The sequence below is a fragment of the Barbus barbus genome, assembly GCF_936440315.1.
Source record: "Barbus barbus genome assembly, chromosome: 12".
In the NCBI taxonomy this organism is placed as follows: domain Eukaryota; kingdom Metazoa; phylum Chordata; class Actinopteri; order Cypriniformes; family Cyprinidae; genus Barbus; species Barbus barbus.
This window is the reverse complement of record NC_136740.1, coordinates 29,675,973-29,693,885: the sequence shown is the minus strand read 5'-3', so window position 1 is coordinate 29,693,885 and position 17,913 is coordinate 29,675,973. Positions and strand designations below refer to the sequence as shown.

Genomic DNA, 17,913 nt, shown 5'->3' with positions numbered 1-17,913 from the left:
ATAGTGGAAAAAGGTTCAAGTTTCTTTGGGGAACTAAAAAATATTTTTTACATCGCTAGATAAAAACCCATATGGAACCTTTATTTCTAATAGTGTGTGTCCTAACTAGAATGGAATTGATTTTAGTGAGAAGCAATTTGTCTGTCCATCCAAATTTGGACCAGTGACATTTCACAATGGGTGGGGCTACCAGATATTTAATCAGGCAGAAACCCAACTGACCGTCAAAATGTCCCATTTTATGTTGTGGCCATGGACGGTTAGGACCCTTATATCAGGCATCTGGTTAAATCATGAGTAAAATTATGCAAAGTAGTTTGCGCATTTTATATATCTGCAGTGTACAATTAAAGGGAAAACGTTTTAGCTACAACAACTAGCGTCAGTTGTTCATGTTCGCGCATTCTATAGCTCTCTGAGTAACCGTTATTATTATTTATGGCAAAAAGTGAACTTTTGCTGAGTGCTTGCTGAACTTTGGAAGCTACTGTATTCATTGTTTCAGCTGAATAATATTTACCATGGGCTTTTCTCAGCTCTCTGGGAACAAAGCGTGTATTGATCCCGAAATGAACCGACACAGCAGTCTTTATTGTTAGATCTTTATCTATTAAAAATGGAAAAGCTTCGATTCAGCACATTCCCTGGCATCTGCTTATGATTACCCTATTTATTGATTGTTTTCCAGAAAACGGTGGCATTCTTAGGAAACTGCGACCGCGAGGAGCAGAAATATGATTTATTACGATTGCCCCGGATAGACGGCGTTGATATTACCCCTAGCCTGTATTAAACCCTTTAAAAATAAAGATCCTGGGTCCAAGAGATCATGAAGTTCCTGAAATTTCATCACCGCAGTGTTGCAGCTGGCTGGTATTATGTGATATTTGCACAGTAAACCCGAACACATGACAGCTTTGGATGGAGCTTCTTCGTTTTTTTTTTTTTTTTTTTTTTTCTGATAGAGGCACACTGTTTACACAGACTCGTAAACCTCAAGGCTATACGGTGCATTGGGAGCCACTGCACAGCATCATGGGAAGGGTACTGAGATCTGCCTGAAGAAGTATTCTAATGTGATTTGAGCACCTTAACAATAAATAAAGCGCTAAAGCCGCGATGAGTTCTAACCTTTTAGTGTGCTAACACGTTTAAATAGCAGAGCTGTTTTGTTGACGTCGTCTCCGCTTGTTCTGCGTACTGATCTAATTATGCATGTTACAATGCTGCTTTATTGTAACACCGTTACAGTGAATGATAGACAATTGATAACACAGCCTTGCATAAAAAATAATAATTTCAGCTGATTTGCTGAAAAAATTACCTAATTTGATTAATAAAACTTTTTTAAAGCCTTTTGTGTTTCACAAAATAAGTTTTTTTTCAAATTATAAATGTATTTGCTTTAATGCAATTTTCAAAAGTAAAATGTCAAGTTTTGCTTTTAATGGCAAAATGTAGAATTTAAAATGTATAATTTGGCTTACAAGTTGAAAAATATGCTCAAATACTCAGTCAAAGAACGTTAAAGTACTTTGTTACTGTTAAAATAGTTTTGTTTTATGAAATGAATACCTTTATTCAGCAAGGATGCCTTAAATTGATTAGAAGTGACAGTAAATAAATGTATAATGTTACAAAAGATTCTATTTCATGCATAAAGTTTCAGTTTTAATGACAGAACATTCTTAATGTATCATTCAACTTAAAATCTTCAAATGAGTGAAACATATTTTCAAATACTCCATTCAATGTCAGAAAACATAAGTTTATGAATAAATAAGCTTTTCACGAAATCTGTCATTTTCATCTGACTCATGTTTGCATTTTGCATTGTGTCACTGGTCCTGTCACTAACCTTGAAATCAGAATTAGAAATAAATAATGCCATGCGTGTGAAAATCAGCTGATAATGGAACAAACAGTTGATGAAGACAGGAATTGTGTCATTGTGGTGGGTTTTCTGCTAATTGAGGGATAATAGAAGACTTCTTCACCTTCTTCACAAATGCTTGTCAAAAGCAAAAATGCTACAAAATGCATAATTTTGTGAGAAAATAGGATACTGAAAAGGGTACTGTTTTTGGAATCAGCACCCCTAAATTCATATAAGGTGGTGTTATTGGTGGTTGCATGCAAATGCCAATGTCATTATTATTCCTACTGCCTATATGGTAAGGATTAGCAAGCACATAGCATTGTGCTATTATTAAAAACAACTTTATTTTCTGTTTGAATATACTTTACATTTGCATTTTCGGCCGAATATGCAACACTGTTGTTGAAAATCTGTGGCATTTTGGCATCTCCCTGTTGTGTTGCACGCTCTCTATGCAGCGGTGTAAAGCTTGTTCTCTTGTTTCTGATAGGTAACATGCTGCCAGTGTTTTGTGTGGTGGAGCACTACGAGAGCCCCATCGAGTTTGACAGCAAAGAGGAACATGCTGAGTTCGTTCTGGTCAGGAAGGACATGCTCTTCAACCAGCTAATCGAGATGGCCCTCCTCTCCCTGGGCTACTCGCACAGTTCGGCTGCACAGGCTAAAGGTACGGTGCATTTTAATCATCCTAAACATGGCGTACAGACACATGGTACACGGCCATACCTATTTATCCAGAATGTGCATGTGTTTTTTTTTTTTTTGCCATTAGATCAGAATCATGAGTCATAAAACGCCAGGCAGATGCTCGTATATTTTTGGAGGCTAAACAGAGATATTTTTGGAGTGATTTGTTGGGTGTGTTCTGGTAGTGCATGCATGCTTCTGCTCGGGCTGACCTGATGCCGAGGTCAGGGGGGTTGTGGGTAGAGGCAGGAACACACAGGTGCACCTCCTGCTCTCTGTAATCACACTTTTCTCAATGGGAACGAGTGTGGAGGTGGGCCTGCGGTTTCTAATTGCTTGCTTTATGGAGTTGGGGGCTATTTTAAGAGCCGTAGCCTTCAGCCTGTAATTTATTGCAGGCTGTCTATCATAATTTCTTTTTTCTTTGGATCTTCTGGATCTTGTTTTTTTTTCTGTTACCCGTTTAGACAGACAACATATGGTCGAGCAATATTTTTTTTTAAAGAATGCTATTTTGCAACCCTGTATAAAAAAATACCATGGTATTACCATAAAAATAAACTTTAGAAAGACCATGACTGTTTTAAGACCTTGTGGGCAGTATACATATGTACCATTCAAATAGAGCTATTCACAAAAGACTCAACAAATTGATTTCAGTACAGTTTGGCCTTATAACATGTGATTAAGTTAATGTGATATTCATAAATCGGTACTGCTCAAATGTTGAGAAGTTAATACCGTTATTCAGCAAGGATGAATTAAGTTGATGAAAAGTGACAGTAAAGACATGTATAATGTTACAAAAGATTTCTAGTTCAAATATCTGAAAAAGTATCAGTTTCAACAAGAATATGAAGCAGGACAACTGTTTTCAACACTGAATATAATATTAAATATGTCTTGAGCTGCAAATCAGCATATGTGACCCTGGAGCACAAAAGCAGTCTTAAGTCGCTGGGGTATATTTCTAGCAAAAGCCAAAAATACATCGCATGGTTCAAAATGATTGATTTTTCTTTTATGCCAAATTCATTAGGACATTAAGTAAAGATCATGTTCCATTAAGATATTTTGTAAATTTCCTACTGTAAATATATCAAAACTTAATTTTTAATTAGTAATATGCATTGCTAAGAACTGGAGAGTAAGACTGGAGTAATGATGCTGAAAATTCAGTATTGTGCCACAGGAATAAATTAAATTTAAAAACACGTTCACACAGAAAACAGTCATTTTAAATTACAATCATATTTCACAATATTACTGATTTTACTGTAATTTTGATCAAATAAATGCAGTCTATATGAACCTATTTCAAAAGCTTTTAAAAACTTTACAGTGTTTTATAATAACAATATATATACACAAATATTAGTTTAAATTGTCAATCTTAATTATATTTCAGCCTTGTGTTTTTATAACCAACATTTCTCTCATTTCGCTTGCCATCTTGGATACTCTTTTTAATTAACCCTGTCGCCATGCATTATGAGATTGCGTTGTCCACAAAAGATGCAAGTGTTGCTGCCTGCAAAAGGAGATTGCTATAAATCCTGCCTATGTAGGCAATTCACAAGATTTTGAGTGAAAACTCAAAACGGACATCACTGTGATGGTTATACCATGGTATTCTTTGAAGTATGCTACTATACAAATGACTATTTAGAAGCATGGTGCATGAATATGGTTATCAAATAGTACTTAGAAAAGTATGGTAGCTGCCTTTTTTGTGTGCAAATGTGCAGTCCTTGATTACCGTGTGCTGTCGTGTGAGTGTCTGTCTGTGGTAAATGGTGTCGCCTCACCGCAGGTCTGATTCAGGTGGGCAAGTGGAACCCCGTGCCTCTTTCCTACGTGACAGATGCACCCGATGCCACAGTGGCGGACATGTTACAGGATGTGTACCATGTGGTCACGCTGAAAATCCAGCTACACAGGTCAGTGTTTCCCATGTACTGTACCCACAGTGCCGCCACATACAGTGCTGTTTTTCCCACAAGCCACACACAGACACACCTCTTCCTTTTTCTGTAGACATCCATGTACATCTGTCTGTCTCTGTCTCTGTCTCTGTGTCGTCTCCAGAGGCTGTGTGGCTGTCTCACACTTTAAGGTGTGCCGGATCCAGTCTCTCCTTTTGTGTGTGTGTGTGTGTGTCTATGTGCAAACATGGACGTGTTAATTGCACATTACAGCAGTACTACCGCTCATCCAATTACTCCTGAAGAGACTATGAAAGAACTATGAAACCATCAATATTTAATTATTAATTTAAGTCATTTTTACTTGCAGCGTCGGCTTCTTTTACCATAAAGAGCCATTTATTTACATTGAAGTATGAATCGTACAATAAAAAATTTGATTTTCTTTAAAGCTTTTTAAACAAATACTATGGCACTTATTTATAAATATTTCCTATTTTTGTTTTGTATATTTTTAATTAATGTTTCATTCAAAATGAATGTATATACAGGGATATATGCCCATATGTACACACACATACAAAACAATAATAATGACTGTATATCATTGTAATATGTTTACAGTTTAGTGTTCCATCAGTGTTACCAAACAGGTTTCCCTGTCTGCCATTGGTCAAACAAACAGAGTCGCTCATTGAACTAGTTAGTCAAATCTGTTTGTCGGATCGATTGCAGACTGTTTGGAAACAGTCATTGTTTTTGCACTTCCGTTTTGTCACACTAGTGGCGCAGAAATGACGCTTTAATTTTCATCGCATGCTGGTGCTGAACATCTCTGTTTCTTTTTTTTTTTTTTTTTTTTTGCATGGAGTGTTGAGATATTTTCTTGGCAGCTTGCCGTTTATTGCATCCTATTGAACAAGCGTTCATTAATGACACCCTGAATGCAGCTGTGTTTTCTCCGTTGATTTGATGGTGTATTTTTTACCCCAACACATATGCATAAATGTTCTAAATACTGGATTTTTTTTCTTTTACATAAAGTATTTAGATGATAGTGGATGCTGGTCCTTTTTAATGCACCTAGCATCGAAATCTAGATGGAAACACCTTATATTGTTTTAGCAAGCACATTAAGGCAGGAAGGTAGAAGTAACGTGAAATAATAGTTGCCACATGCAGCTGATGTATAATTCATGCATCAATACAGCAGATGTGTTGTATAAAGTAATTAACTAATCAGAACAATCAGAAGAGAGAGAGAGAGGAGAGAGACTCCAGATGCATCTGCTTCATGCGCCAAATGAAATCTGTCTGTCTTAGAGGGACGCTTGCAGCAGGAAAGCAAAGCCCAGTGCTCACTGTCCTCTCTCTCTCTCTCTCTCTCTCTCTCTTTTGTTTCCCTTTTCCATCTCTCTCTTGTTCTATCCCTTCCTGCAGTTGTCCTAAACTGGAAGACCTTCCTCCAGAGCAGTGGACCCACTCTACAGTAAGAAATGCGCTCAAGGAGTTACTCAAAGACATGAACCAGAGCTCTCTGGCAAAAGAATGTCCCTTATCACAGGTGCTGGAGCCTTCCATGTCTAGTTGCCAAGATTGCAAGTGTCCCTTTTCAAATGCCCAGAGTTTGATAGAGTGGAAATGGACAGAATTGCCATAGAAATCCAAATCAATAGCCATTGTCATCCCTGTAGATTAATGCACTTTATTTTGATGCTGTTGCAGCAGTGCTAGCCGTTGTGAATGAGAGTATTGTTGGGTAAACAATGGGCGAACCACAATGATCTTGATAATGCATTACAAGCTGTGAACTGTTATGGGTGAATCTCACAAAACCTGTCAACATGTCGTGTTTTAACCTTCTGTGGAAAGAATTATGGTTGCTTATAGAAAATTAAGCCTATGTTAAGAATAATTTTTTTGCATTATTTTTTACTGCATATTTATGTCAGTTGCAGCTCACGTTCCTATTACCATAATGCAAAAAATATATATATTTATTTGATATATTTGAAATATATATATTAAAACTTAAATATCATGTTTTAAAATAAAATATTTGAAGTGTATTTATACACCATGATAATCTTTTGATTCTAAAAATGACCATCATAATCTCATCGGAAATACTTCAGAATAATTAGAGAAAAAAAAGCAAGACCTAAAACATCTAGACATTTACAGTAATGAGAATTTGAGGGGGGGAAACAGCTTAATTTTGGTGAAAATAATGTAAACCTTTTTTGGTCCTAAAATTGGACTTTAGTTTTGTGAATTTAATATTAAAATAATATTTTTTTTAATATTAAAATAAATCCTTAAAGTATTGATACAGCATGATAGTGTTGTTTTGGAGTCTTTATACTGAATTTGTATTTAATTATGCTGATTTTAAAAAGTGTAATAAAAGTGCGATGTAAAACATCCAGACTATTACAGTAATTAGAATTGCTTAAAGTATTGGTCCTAGAAATAGGCTTAATTTTGATGTGACTTAACTATTTATTTTAAAACTAAACATTCTTTTTTAAAATAAAGTATTTATACAGCATGATAGTACTAGTTTTGAGTATTTATACTGTATTTGTCTTTATTTATGCTGATTTAAAAAGTGTTATATAATAAAAAAAATACTGTATTATCGTAATAAAAATCTCACCAGAATCAGCTTTGCGAATAATCAGGAAGAAAGTGAAGCATAAAACATCAAGACTATTACACCAATGAGAATTTGAGGGGGAAAATCTGCTTAATATTATTGCAAATAATGCTTTTTTACGATTTATCCCTCTCGATTTTGCAGTGAAATGTGACCTGGGCATGTTTCCATGAGATTCACCCTTAAAACCACAATGTATTTTAAGGAAATGCGAGTGTTTCAGCCCGTGTGTTGGCGCAATCGCAGTCTATTTTTCGTCTCAGGGAAGCCCGTTCTTTACCTGCAGGTGTGTGCGTGTGTGTGGTGATGTAAAGAGTCCCAGGGTGCTGTTCAGGCAGCGCAGGGGCTGGGCCGCTCCACATCTCTCTAATCACTCTGTTTACAGTCCATATGTGAGCTATTCCCACTGAGCAGCGGCCCGGTGCTTACACTGAATTAGAGTCCGCTCACAGCTCGCTTGCTGTAGGCTGGGCGGCCCGTAAGCGTGTGCTGCAATTTTCGGGGGAGGGGGGAGTTTTCTGCTTTTGTTATTTCTGATTACTCTCGCTGGCGTGAAGGAGGAGTGTCTTTCGCTAATTTTAGTCGTTGCTTCTCCAGTTAGAACAGGATGCCTCGTCTGTGTTAGGGTCGTCTTTGATGGGTAACCTAGTAGAGGTGACCTTTTTATTTAGGTGAACAGTCTTGCTGTTGAACAGGAAGAGTTGGAGAGATCAGGCCGATTTAAGAACGAAGGCCAACTTTTATAGGATTAGCGATGTCTTGATACTCCGAACGGTAATCCCTGCTCTTGAAAAGGTTAATGAATTGAGAATCAGAAGGAGAATTAGGCCAGAATGGATGGGGATTGTGAATGCATTTTTCCCAAAGATGCTTTGCATGTTTAAGTTACACTCTAACAGGAGCCGTTCATTCTAGTGTAGTTGGTGAACTTTGTGTATGACTAGTTGGCTAGTCATTCTTAAAGGAAGCCTTATGTCTATGTTGATTAGATGGACTGTCATACACCAACCAGACATTTTTCTTAGTAAAGCTAGCAAGTCCGACAGAGTTTAACTGAATCAGGGGTCGTGATGTGTTTTCCAATGTTGAAGTAGTTTTCATTTGACTTTAACGCAACACTCATTGTGTGAGAAGCTGAGAAAATGGCCAAATGACCAAAGAAAAAAAAAAAGGCTAAATGCATTGATGTTATGCATGCAGGCATGTGCTTTCCCATGACTATACATTTTCCAGTTATTGTGTTATTACTGAAAAAAAGTGAGCTCTGTAAAGGCACTATTCAAGTTAAACATGTTAAGTTTATGATATTTAGCAGTTCTCATAATATATATGATAGTATTACAAAACAGACATAATATTATATTATAATATAATAATAAAATATCATAATATTATCTTTATATCTGATGTTTATATTTGCGTTGATATTGATATATACATTGACATTTTAGAATCTGTGTGTGTGTGTGTATACACACATACACATACGGATTAATTTAGCAACTTAAACGCTAAAACTTTCTCAGGAAGTCAACATGCCAAATGTTTTTTTTTTTTTTTTTTTTTTTTAAGTAATTCCGTAATTATTTATTTACTTTTAAAAATAAAATCCATCCTCTCTTAAATGCCATGCTATACAAATTAAACATTTATTTAAATTTTATTAATAACAAACAAAAATGTTTTTTTTAGCAGCATCATGGATCAATTGAGCAACCTAGAAAGTGTAAAGTTGTGTAAAAATTAAACATTTGTTTTAATATTAAAAAATATTATAAATATATATTAGTCATGGCAAGGTTTAATTGAGCAAGTGCTGTGCTATACAAATTAAACTATATACAAATATATAATAACAATTATAAAAAATAATACCCCACCAGTTGACTTCAGTTATTGACCAGCTGACACATTCCTAGTTCTTGGATATTGTTTTTAGCATCAGACGGTTTTTTTTTTGTGCAATGCTAGAGAAAGGAGAAAAGTAAATTGCTCGTCCAGGTTTGTGCGGGGCCCCTCCCGCTCATCAGCCGTCTTTCAGCACACGTATGTTTCCCTGTGATCAAACTTAACCCCTGTGTCCCCTCAGACGACCGCAACAATGGAGCTCCCCACCCACCCCGCGACCCTGAAAGAGCAGCTGTGTAGTTGCATAGCAGCAAATAGCTGTCAAATGCCATCTTTGCTCGGGTTTGACATGGGCTTTCTCCCCTTTCTCATGCAATGGACGAAAAAGAAGCTGTAATTAAGACATTTTTAAAGAAAAAAATGAAAAGGAGGGGGAATTAATCCACCTCTCCAACACAATGCGAACAGTCTCGCCACAGGGAGTCTAAAAGATGGCACGTAAGAAGGAAGTACAAACAGTGAGTGCCTGGCTAGATATGGAGCGTTTTCATGAGACTCTCCCGTGACGGAAAGCCAAATAGATGGTTCAGGTCGATAACAGCGTGACCGACTTCCTGGGCGCACCGATAAGCCTATCTTTTGAAGAGGCTTGTCCCATTACCTGTTGATGGCTCCTGGCGTTTGGTACGCTGAGGTGTTTATCAGCGTGGTGGATGGGTCTCGGGAGTTTGAGACGAGTGATTAATGAACGGAGCTTTCCTCAACATCTGTGTCAACTGTACCCAGTATGAGCGTCTGACTCACATCAGATCTCAAACAGATCTTTGATGACTCATGAAATCTTGGTAATTTAATTTCTCTTCTGTTGTTAGTCGATGGTTTTGTTTGTAAGCTTCCTTCCATCCTGGCTGTTGTTTCAGATCAGCGATAAAAGAAGCCGTGGCATTTTAAAACGCCAGTTGGCCTTCAGATGTGCGGTTTGAACCTGGCCTTCTATCAGCATGGCACTGTGCGCTTTCATATTCCGCCCTTGCTTTTGGAGAGGGTCTTCTGCTCGTCTTGGATACCATTGTACACTTTTCATTTGTACAGCAGCGCAAGCTTTGGCAGTAAAGGTTAATAGTCCTTCTCAAGCATACACAGAGATGTGTGCTTTGGTGAGTGGTTAACCCTCGTCTGGCTGGTCCTGCTGAACTGTGCAGCTGTTCGTGGTGGAAAAAGTTTCCAAAATAATTTTTCTGCCTGATGCTGTTGGAGGACCTTTTAAAATATCCATGTAGTGCCCTAGTTCTCCTAAAGCATTATATGGAACTTAAAAAGGCTCCGTTTTCATCAGGCTGTGTACCATACGATGTTAAGGGTGAACAATGTAAATGTCCATATGTCATTTAAGAACAATTTAGAATTCCGTGTGATGTCATAGAGGAGCATTTTTAAATTCCTTTTTCAATCTTCATATGAACGGTTTAAATTTCCACATTATGCAATAAGCAAATGTTCCATATGATGTCATAGAAGAGCATTTTTAGATGTATTTCTGTATGATGCCAACTCTCTATATATGGGAGAACAGAAGAATCATGGAAGAACAGTTTACATTGCCATATTATGCAATAAGCAAATGCTTCTAAGTTCCGTGTGATGTCATAGAGACCATTGTTAAGTTCTAGATGTCATAGAAAAGCTATTTTAAATTGAATATGATGTCATAGAAGAGCCTTTTTAAAGTCCATACTATAATGTCATAAGAAAACGTTTTAAAGTCCGTATATCATAGAAGTCCATATATGATTTTGAAGAAAAACAGTTCATACACCAACCTATAATCTTACATCAAAAACAAATCTCCAAAGAAGCTTATAGTCACATCAAGAACCCTTCAGAGGGAAAATGGTTCTTGAAAAGAGATGCGTTACTGGCGCTGAAGAGCCTTCATTCTGAGAGTGCATCTCTAGGTCTTCAAGATGCATCGGAGCATTTGGAAACGGGAATGCTGAAGTTATCCATAAACTCAAACTCTATTGTAAGCCGCAAAGCCCCCCTCCTCCCCACCTCCGAGTCCCCAAGTGCTCATGTTATAAAAATGATAAAGCTGCCATACCTGTAATTTAAAAACAGATGGTTTCATCTTTTGAATATTTATAACAATCAAAACAATTTCTGTGCTATGTAGCCCAGGGCTATTAAGGTGTTAAGTGTTGGGTTTAATGAAAAAGAATCTCAGCTTTTTTATTTTACATTTTTTTTGGAGTGGAATGTATTAAAATAGAAGAAGAAAAAAGCAGAGGAGATGAATAGGAAGCCTGCTGATAGGGCAGCGAGGAGACGTGAACTCGTTGTGTGGTCTCAACATGCAACTCCGGCTGTGAAAACAGATTGCGAATATGAGTTGCATTCATATAGGGCAGAAATCCCCAAAGCATCATCTGCTTTGCTGTCTGCCTCACAGAGCCTCCTGGATGCATCCGCTTTCATATTCTGTGGCATTTGTTAAAGGGACATGTATTTTTTTTAGTTTATATTACTGCAGAAACAAAAATTGTGCATGAATCGCATTGTATATGTTTTTTGGATCAAGATATGACACTGTGATACATCTAATGCTGAGAGGATTTCTTGACAGACTTTGTTATTGTACTGTGAGTAAACATACATTTTAAAAAGCGCATACAATTTTGTCTTGCAGAGTATGATTTCTTCAATTGTGAACAGCACTTACTATGCAAATGTGTCTGCGGCAAAGTGTCAAGAATTCGGACGCTGGTATAAACATTTCAAGAAGACAAAAGACATGATAGGTAAGCAGAATGCTAAACGAAAATGAATCATAATCTCATCTATCTAAAGAAAGAGATCTGTCTGTCTGTCTATTGACTATTTGTCTATCATTTATCTGTCTTTTTGTCTGTCTCTATCCGTCTTGGTATATCTGCCTTTTTGTTGACTATTTATCTGTCTGTCTCTCCATCCATGTATATCTGTCTGTCTGTCTATCTATTTATCTATATCTGCTTATCTATCTGTCTATTTGCCTATCTATTTGTCTATCTGTCTGTCAATCCGACAGTCTCTCTGTCGATCTATCTGACTGTCCCTCTGTCTGTCTGACCATCTGTTTATAGCTCCCTATCTGTCTCTGTCTATATCTGCCTGTCTATCTATTAGGGCTGAACGATTTTTGGAAAATAATCTAATTGCGATTTTTTTTTTTTTTTTTTTTTTTTTTTTTTTTTTACCAATATTGCGATTTAAAATGCAAAACTCTTTATGTTCTGTTTTAACAAAGACAAGCAATAAATCATTGTATAGTATGACCAACACAATATTAGATCGATTAAACCTAAATGTTCTTTTCTGTAGGCCAGGCCTATATGTTATGATGCAATTAGGTGATGCATGAATTGATATGAATGACATTTTTATTTAACAACTACATCACAGTAGTATATTGACTGATTTGTTGAACTTCCAGCCTTGTAAGCATGTAATAATTATGACCATATAAAGCACTGACAAATAAGCCTGGTGTAAACATTAATATGAAAGTCAGTAGCAAATCACACAAACTAAAGTAGATTGCAGAAATATAAAAATAAATCTGTTGCTTTACCACACTCAGTATTTAGGTAATTAATTCAAAGTCACTGTAATAAACACATGTAAACATGGTGATTGCACTTTTTAAACACTGTCTGTTAACTTTAGACAGACTTTAAATAAAAAATATATATATATATATATATATATATTACATTATTATATAGCCTATATTATCTGAAGGTCGAAATCTTCAATGAAATGCACCGTAACACTGTTACTGCTTGAGTAATTTCCATGTGCAGTTTTGAAGTAGGCTACATTCATATATACGCTTTCAAACATTTCCACATGTAGCGTGCCACGGTTGCCAGGTTTTCACAACAAAACCCGCCCAATTGCTACTCAAAACAAGGGCAATTGTGTTTCGAGGGGGGTCCACCGGTAAAACTTTAACAGTAAACGCATTCCAGGGGGTAAAATACAAATGTTTTGGAGGGGTTCCCCTGGTAAGATTCGCATTTCAGGTCTACTGTAAATATCACATTTTTGGAGGCAAACCGCAGACTTGGCAACACTGTAACATGCGCTTGATGCTTCCTCTTGAAGCAGCGCTGCTAGACCGATCACTGTGTGTCATCAAAGTTCTGCGAGAGCTATAAGAGAGCGGACGTCTCCTTATGCTTTCTCTCGTCGTTCTTTAATGTCATACACCGACCGATCTTTAAGTCGAACACACCTCTTTGCTCTCGCGTATATACATATATAGACACAGAGACATACACAGACAGAGAGAAATCGATCGAGAGACGAATAGTCAGATAGATTAGTAGGGCTGAGCGATTAATTGCATTTGCGATAATATTGCGATATGAAAACACGATTTTTCAACCGCAGAGGTTGCGATTACACTCTGTCTATATATGTATATCTGTCTTTCTGTTTATCTCTGTCTTTGTCTACCTATATTTGCTTCACTGACTATTCATTTGACTATTTATCTCTCTGTTGATCGATCTGTCTGTCTCTCTGTCTGTCCATTTTATGTCTCTTTATATGTCTGTGTATATCTGCCTGACTGTCTATCTAGTCTTTTCCTTGTCTACTTATTTTTAAAATGCCTCATTTGTTTATTCTTTAGATTCAGTTAAAATGCAAATCTAACAAAACCTGTCAAATACAAATCTGTTTATGACGAAAAGCCATCTTTGCCATGCAAATAATAATCAACAGTACTGTGATTGTTAGCTTTTTAAGTGTTCAAACATGCACCTGTCAGTCAGTCAATCAGGTTGTTATACTGCAGTTCTTGACATCTGCCTCTTGTTTCCTGTTCACACGTTCACTTTTACCCCACTAACACTCTCTCTTTCTCTCTCCACACCTGTGAATGTGTGTGTTGCGTGTTCATCGGCGCAGTCGTGCGCCAGCCCTCCCAGCTGGAAGGTTACCTGGGGACGTGTGTCCTCCACGACAGTCCACGTGCCACCACGTTAGGTAGGTCACGTGATGCACTGCAATCCTCCCCACCTTATCATTCATGAGCACATGTGCTCGCATTCCGACGGTGGAGACACCGTAACTTTGCGTTAAAAACTCACGGCGGGCAGAGAGCCGCGTGAGCGAGACGATTAGCGTAAGATGACGCAGTCTGCCATGATAAAAACATACACACAATGTACAAAATCAACAAACACTTTTGATCTTTTGTTATGACACTAAATGTCTGCCAAGTCAAATAAAATTTGTTTGTATAGCGCTTTTTACAGTACGCATTGTTCAAAGCAGCTTTACAGAAAATCATATTAATGTTTATAATATCTTAATGTCTTCGTGCTTTATAGTCACTTTAGCAGATTAGAGCTGGGCGATAATATAGTTTACATTTTGGAATGATACAAGCAATCAAGCAGTTGAGACTTATTTTGACATATACATATATCTGCTATTTTGCTATTATCTATGTGTATATATATATATATATCCAACCTTTTATATAATGCTGGGCGATAAAGACAATCAAGCTTTTGAGATTTGTTATATAGTGATATAACTTTAAGTGACTATACTGTTTGTATCCGGGTGTATAAACTTGCATATGTGCATCATATATACTTTTGCAATTGCAAATTGCCTTATTTAGAAAGGTTTCTTTTTTTATGGTTTCATTTTGTCATAATCAAGCAAGTTTCTTGCTACAAGAAATATGTCTGTCCACACTGAAAAATGCTTTTCTAAAAATCACAGCCAATCAGAACATATTTGATGTTTAATATAAAATTATGCACAGCAGGATTTTAAGACCATGAGATTATTATGGGCGGGGCGTGTAGCTGGGATGTTACGGGGAATCTACTTTTATGCATTTGGCAGATGCTTTCATAAATGTAGATGTCATCTTGAGCTAAATTGATCTGAACAATTGCACTGCTTCATAACGGATATTGAAGAATTTTGCAACATCAAAGAATCCATAGTTCACCCAAAAATGAAAACTGTTATCATTTACTCACCCTCATGTTGTTCTAAACCTCTATGAGTTTCTTTCTTCTGCTGAACACAAAAGAAGATATTCTGAAGAAGTTTTGTTACCAAACAGTTGCTGGTAGCCATTGACTTCCATAGTATTTTTTTCCTACTATGGAAGTCAATGGCTAGTTAACTGTTTGGTCACTAGTATTATTCAAAATATCATCTTTTGTGCTCAACAGAAAAACACAACATGAGGGCGAGTAAATGATGATCTCTTTTTAAGGCTGTTATTTTCCTGTTTATTGCTGCGATGCTGTTTTGAAACAGTGTGTACTGTATGAAGCGCTACATATGTAAATTTGACTCGACGTTTATCCAAAGTGATTTATATTGCATTCAGATTATACATTTAATCAGCACATTTAATCATGCATTCCCTGGGAATCGAACCCATGACCTTGGCATTGCATTATTGTCTAAACTGCAGGAATGCAAAGCTACGGCGTACTTATGCCAAGGTTAGGGGTTTAACTCCCAGAGAACGCTGCGAATGAAATACAGAAGTGCATGTCTTGAATGCACTCCCTATTGTAACTGGTGCGCAGTGAGTTGCATTTCACAAGTGGTCAGCGAGATCTCGGTCTTGTGGAGTGTGGCGAGCTGTCTCTAGCGCAGCAGAGCTCCCATTGAAATGCAGCCGGGCTGGAGAGCAAGCGCCCGCCGTGCCGTGGGGTTTTACCTCCCTCCCCTCAGCCCACATTCTCTCTCCCATTGTGCTCCTAATCCCAGCCTGCTTTGTGGCGAATTCCACAGGAGGGACTCCGGTTCTCTGTCTGTGTCGCCACCACTGCAAACGGGGCCTGCGAACGCTTTCTTCCAACCTTTTCAATTTGCATGGAAAAGCGTGTGCCCCCCAGCAGTTTTCAACACCAAAAAGACAACTGAGAGGAATACCGTAACATCAGAGCACAGGAATGAGGGGGATTATGGGAGAGCTTTGATTATTACCCAATTTTAATTTTTTTTCTCTCACTTTCTGCTGATATTGAAAAGAACAGCCGCGGCTTTGTGCTCGCTGTCAGTTAAGACACATGTTTGCGTCCTTGTGCTTATTGTGCGTATCTCTGGAGAGTTTCCATGCGCTTAATCTGGTTTTTATCTTCTTGTTGAAATATTTATATTTTGATGATTTGCCATAATGCTTTTTTTGCGCTCCATAAAATCCGTAAGATTGTGATGGAGTTGTGCGACGGGCGTGCTTGTAGGTGATGGGCATTGTATTTCTCATTTTTTTAAAGTAATATCTTTCAACTGAATACCTGTATTTCAAGAATGCACAGCGATTTAGTCCTTTAAAGGATTGGTTTGCTATATTTACTCACCTTCACGTTCCAAATCCGTATGCTTTTATTTGTTCCATGCAACACAAAAAGATAAATTTATAAATCTTCATCCAGCTCTTTTCGATATTCATAGTGACCACATCTGCCAAGAAGCTGCAATAAGATGTGAAATGGACAAAAAAAAGCACATTAAAAGTAGTCCATCTTTCAGAAAAGTGACAGATTATGGGTTTAGAATTATTTCTATAAAAATTCATACATTCATAAACACTTTTTAATTTTCAAGCCTGTTAGCCGCTAATCACTAAACTGGTCGATTTAAAAGAATCAAAGTCATTTATAGCCTCAAATGGCATCAAATAGTTGCCGTATTTTCAGTCCGCTCGGTCTGGCCTGTTTAAAGGCCGTGCTCTGGGCTTCCAGCGCAACACGGTTATATTTAGACAAAATTTCATATTAGCCAGCTTGTGTACCTTGTTTTAGAATTAAGAGCATAAAGGACGATTCAAGTGTATGGCTCTCTGGCTCGGTCCATGTGAAGACGTCCCGCTCGCTGCTTTAGCAGAGCGCCCACACTGGCTTGTTGTTATTGCTCACATGATTTGGCCATGGACATTATAAACTAATTTCTGGTGCTGCCAATTTATGCAGATACAGGTCACACACTGTGCCCATTATATTAGAGAGGTTATACTGGGTTACTGTAGTAATGGCAGGCTGAAACGGGCTTGATTAGTGTTTTTTAGCTTAAAGCTTTTGCTTTTTGACTTCAGGTCATGTCCAGCTTGTTATAAACGTTTTTGGTATTCGATATTGATGTGATTTTGGGATGACTTCTGTTCATCATAGAGTAGTGATAAGGCAATTAATCGCTCATTTAGAAAATATTAACATGTCCATAGTTTCTGTATATTTTTATATAATTGTTATTTTACTTTATATAAAATATTTATTTTCTTATTTCTATTTTAATTCAGCTCTAACTTTTATTATGTGTTAGTAATAGCAAAATTACTTTTGTTACCCAATTGATACTGGCATAAAATTGTTTATTTTTTAATGTTAATATGTAATACAATTTTGAATTGCATTTGGAAAAAAATAAATTTTTGAGATACGAATGTAAACCGTCACTTCATCTTAAAGGCAGTGTAAATGGGCAAGATAAAATCAGATTGTTTTTTTAAATATCATCTCTCCGCATTAGACTTAATAGACCTACCACTGTCTATTTCGTTGTTATATGAATCCAACAACACAATATTGACAAGAAAAAGAGAAAAGCACTCACCGTGTTCTCTATTAATTACTGTTTACATGAATAATTACTTGAAACAATATTTACTTAATTGAGAAATGCTTGCACTACATGCCACTGATTTAATTTTTTCATATTTATATTAATATTTAACTTTTTTTAATGACGGAGAGGATTCAGTAACATATTAGATGCTGTTGAATTGAAATTAGTATCTAAAATCATTAAATACCACAGATTTTGTGATTTAAATTACATATTTTAACTATTTAGAAAAAAAATATATATGTATGTGAAAATACGTC

At 36.8% G+C, this 17,913-nt stretch overlaps 1 protein-coding gene across 3 annotated transcripts in view; it reads left to right on the top strand.

Moving 5' to 3' along the window:
- LOC306877789 (DNA-binding protein SATB1-like) overlaps window positions 1-17,913 on the top strand; it is a 60,296-nt gene that overhangs the window by 10,790 nt on the left and 31,593 nt on the right. For 2 of the 3 annotated variants that reach the window (XM_079429763.1, XM_079429764.1), the window contains exons 3-7: window positions 2,370-2,546; window positions 4,380-4,506; window positions 5,932-6,055; window positions 11,685-11,796; window positions 13,955-14,032. In XM_079429763.1, coding sequence (XP_079285889.1) covers window positions 2,370-2,546; window positions 4,380-4,506; window positions 5,932-6,055; window positions 11,685-11,796; window positions 13,955-14,032 — 618 coding nt within the window. The remainder of the gene's footprint in view (window positions 1-2,369; window positions 2,547-4,379; window positions 4,507-5,931; window positions 6,056-11,684; window positions 11,797-13,954; window positions 14,033-17,913) is intronic. The other variant, XM_079429765.1, reaches the window with a different exon arrangement.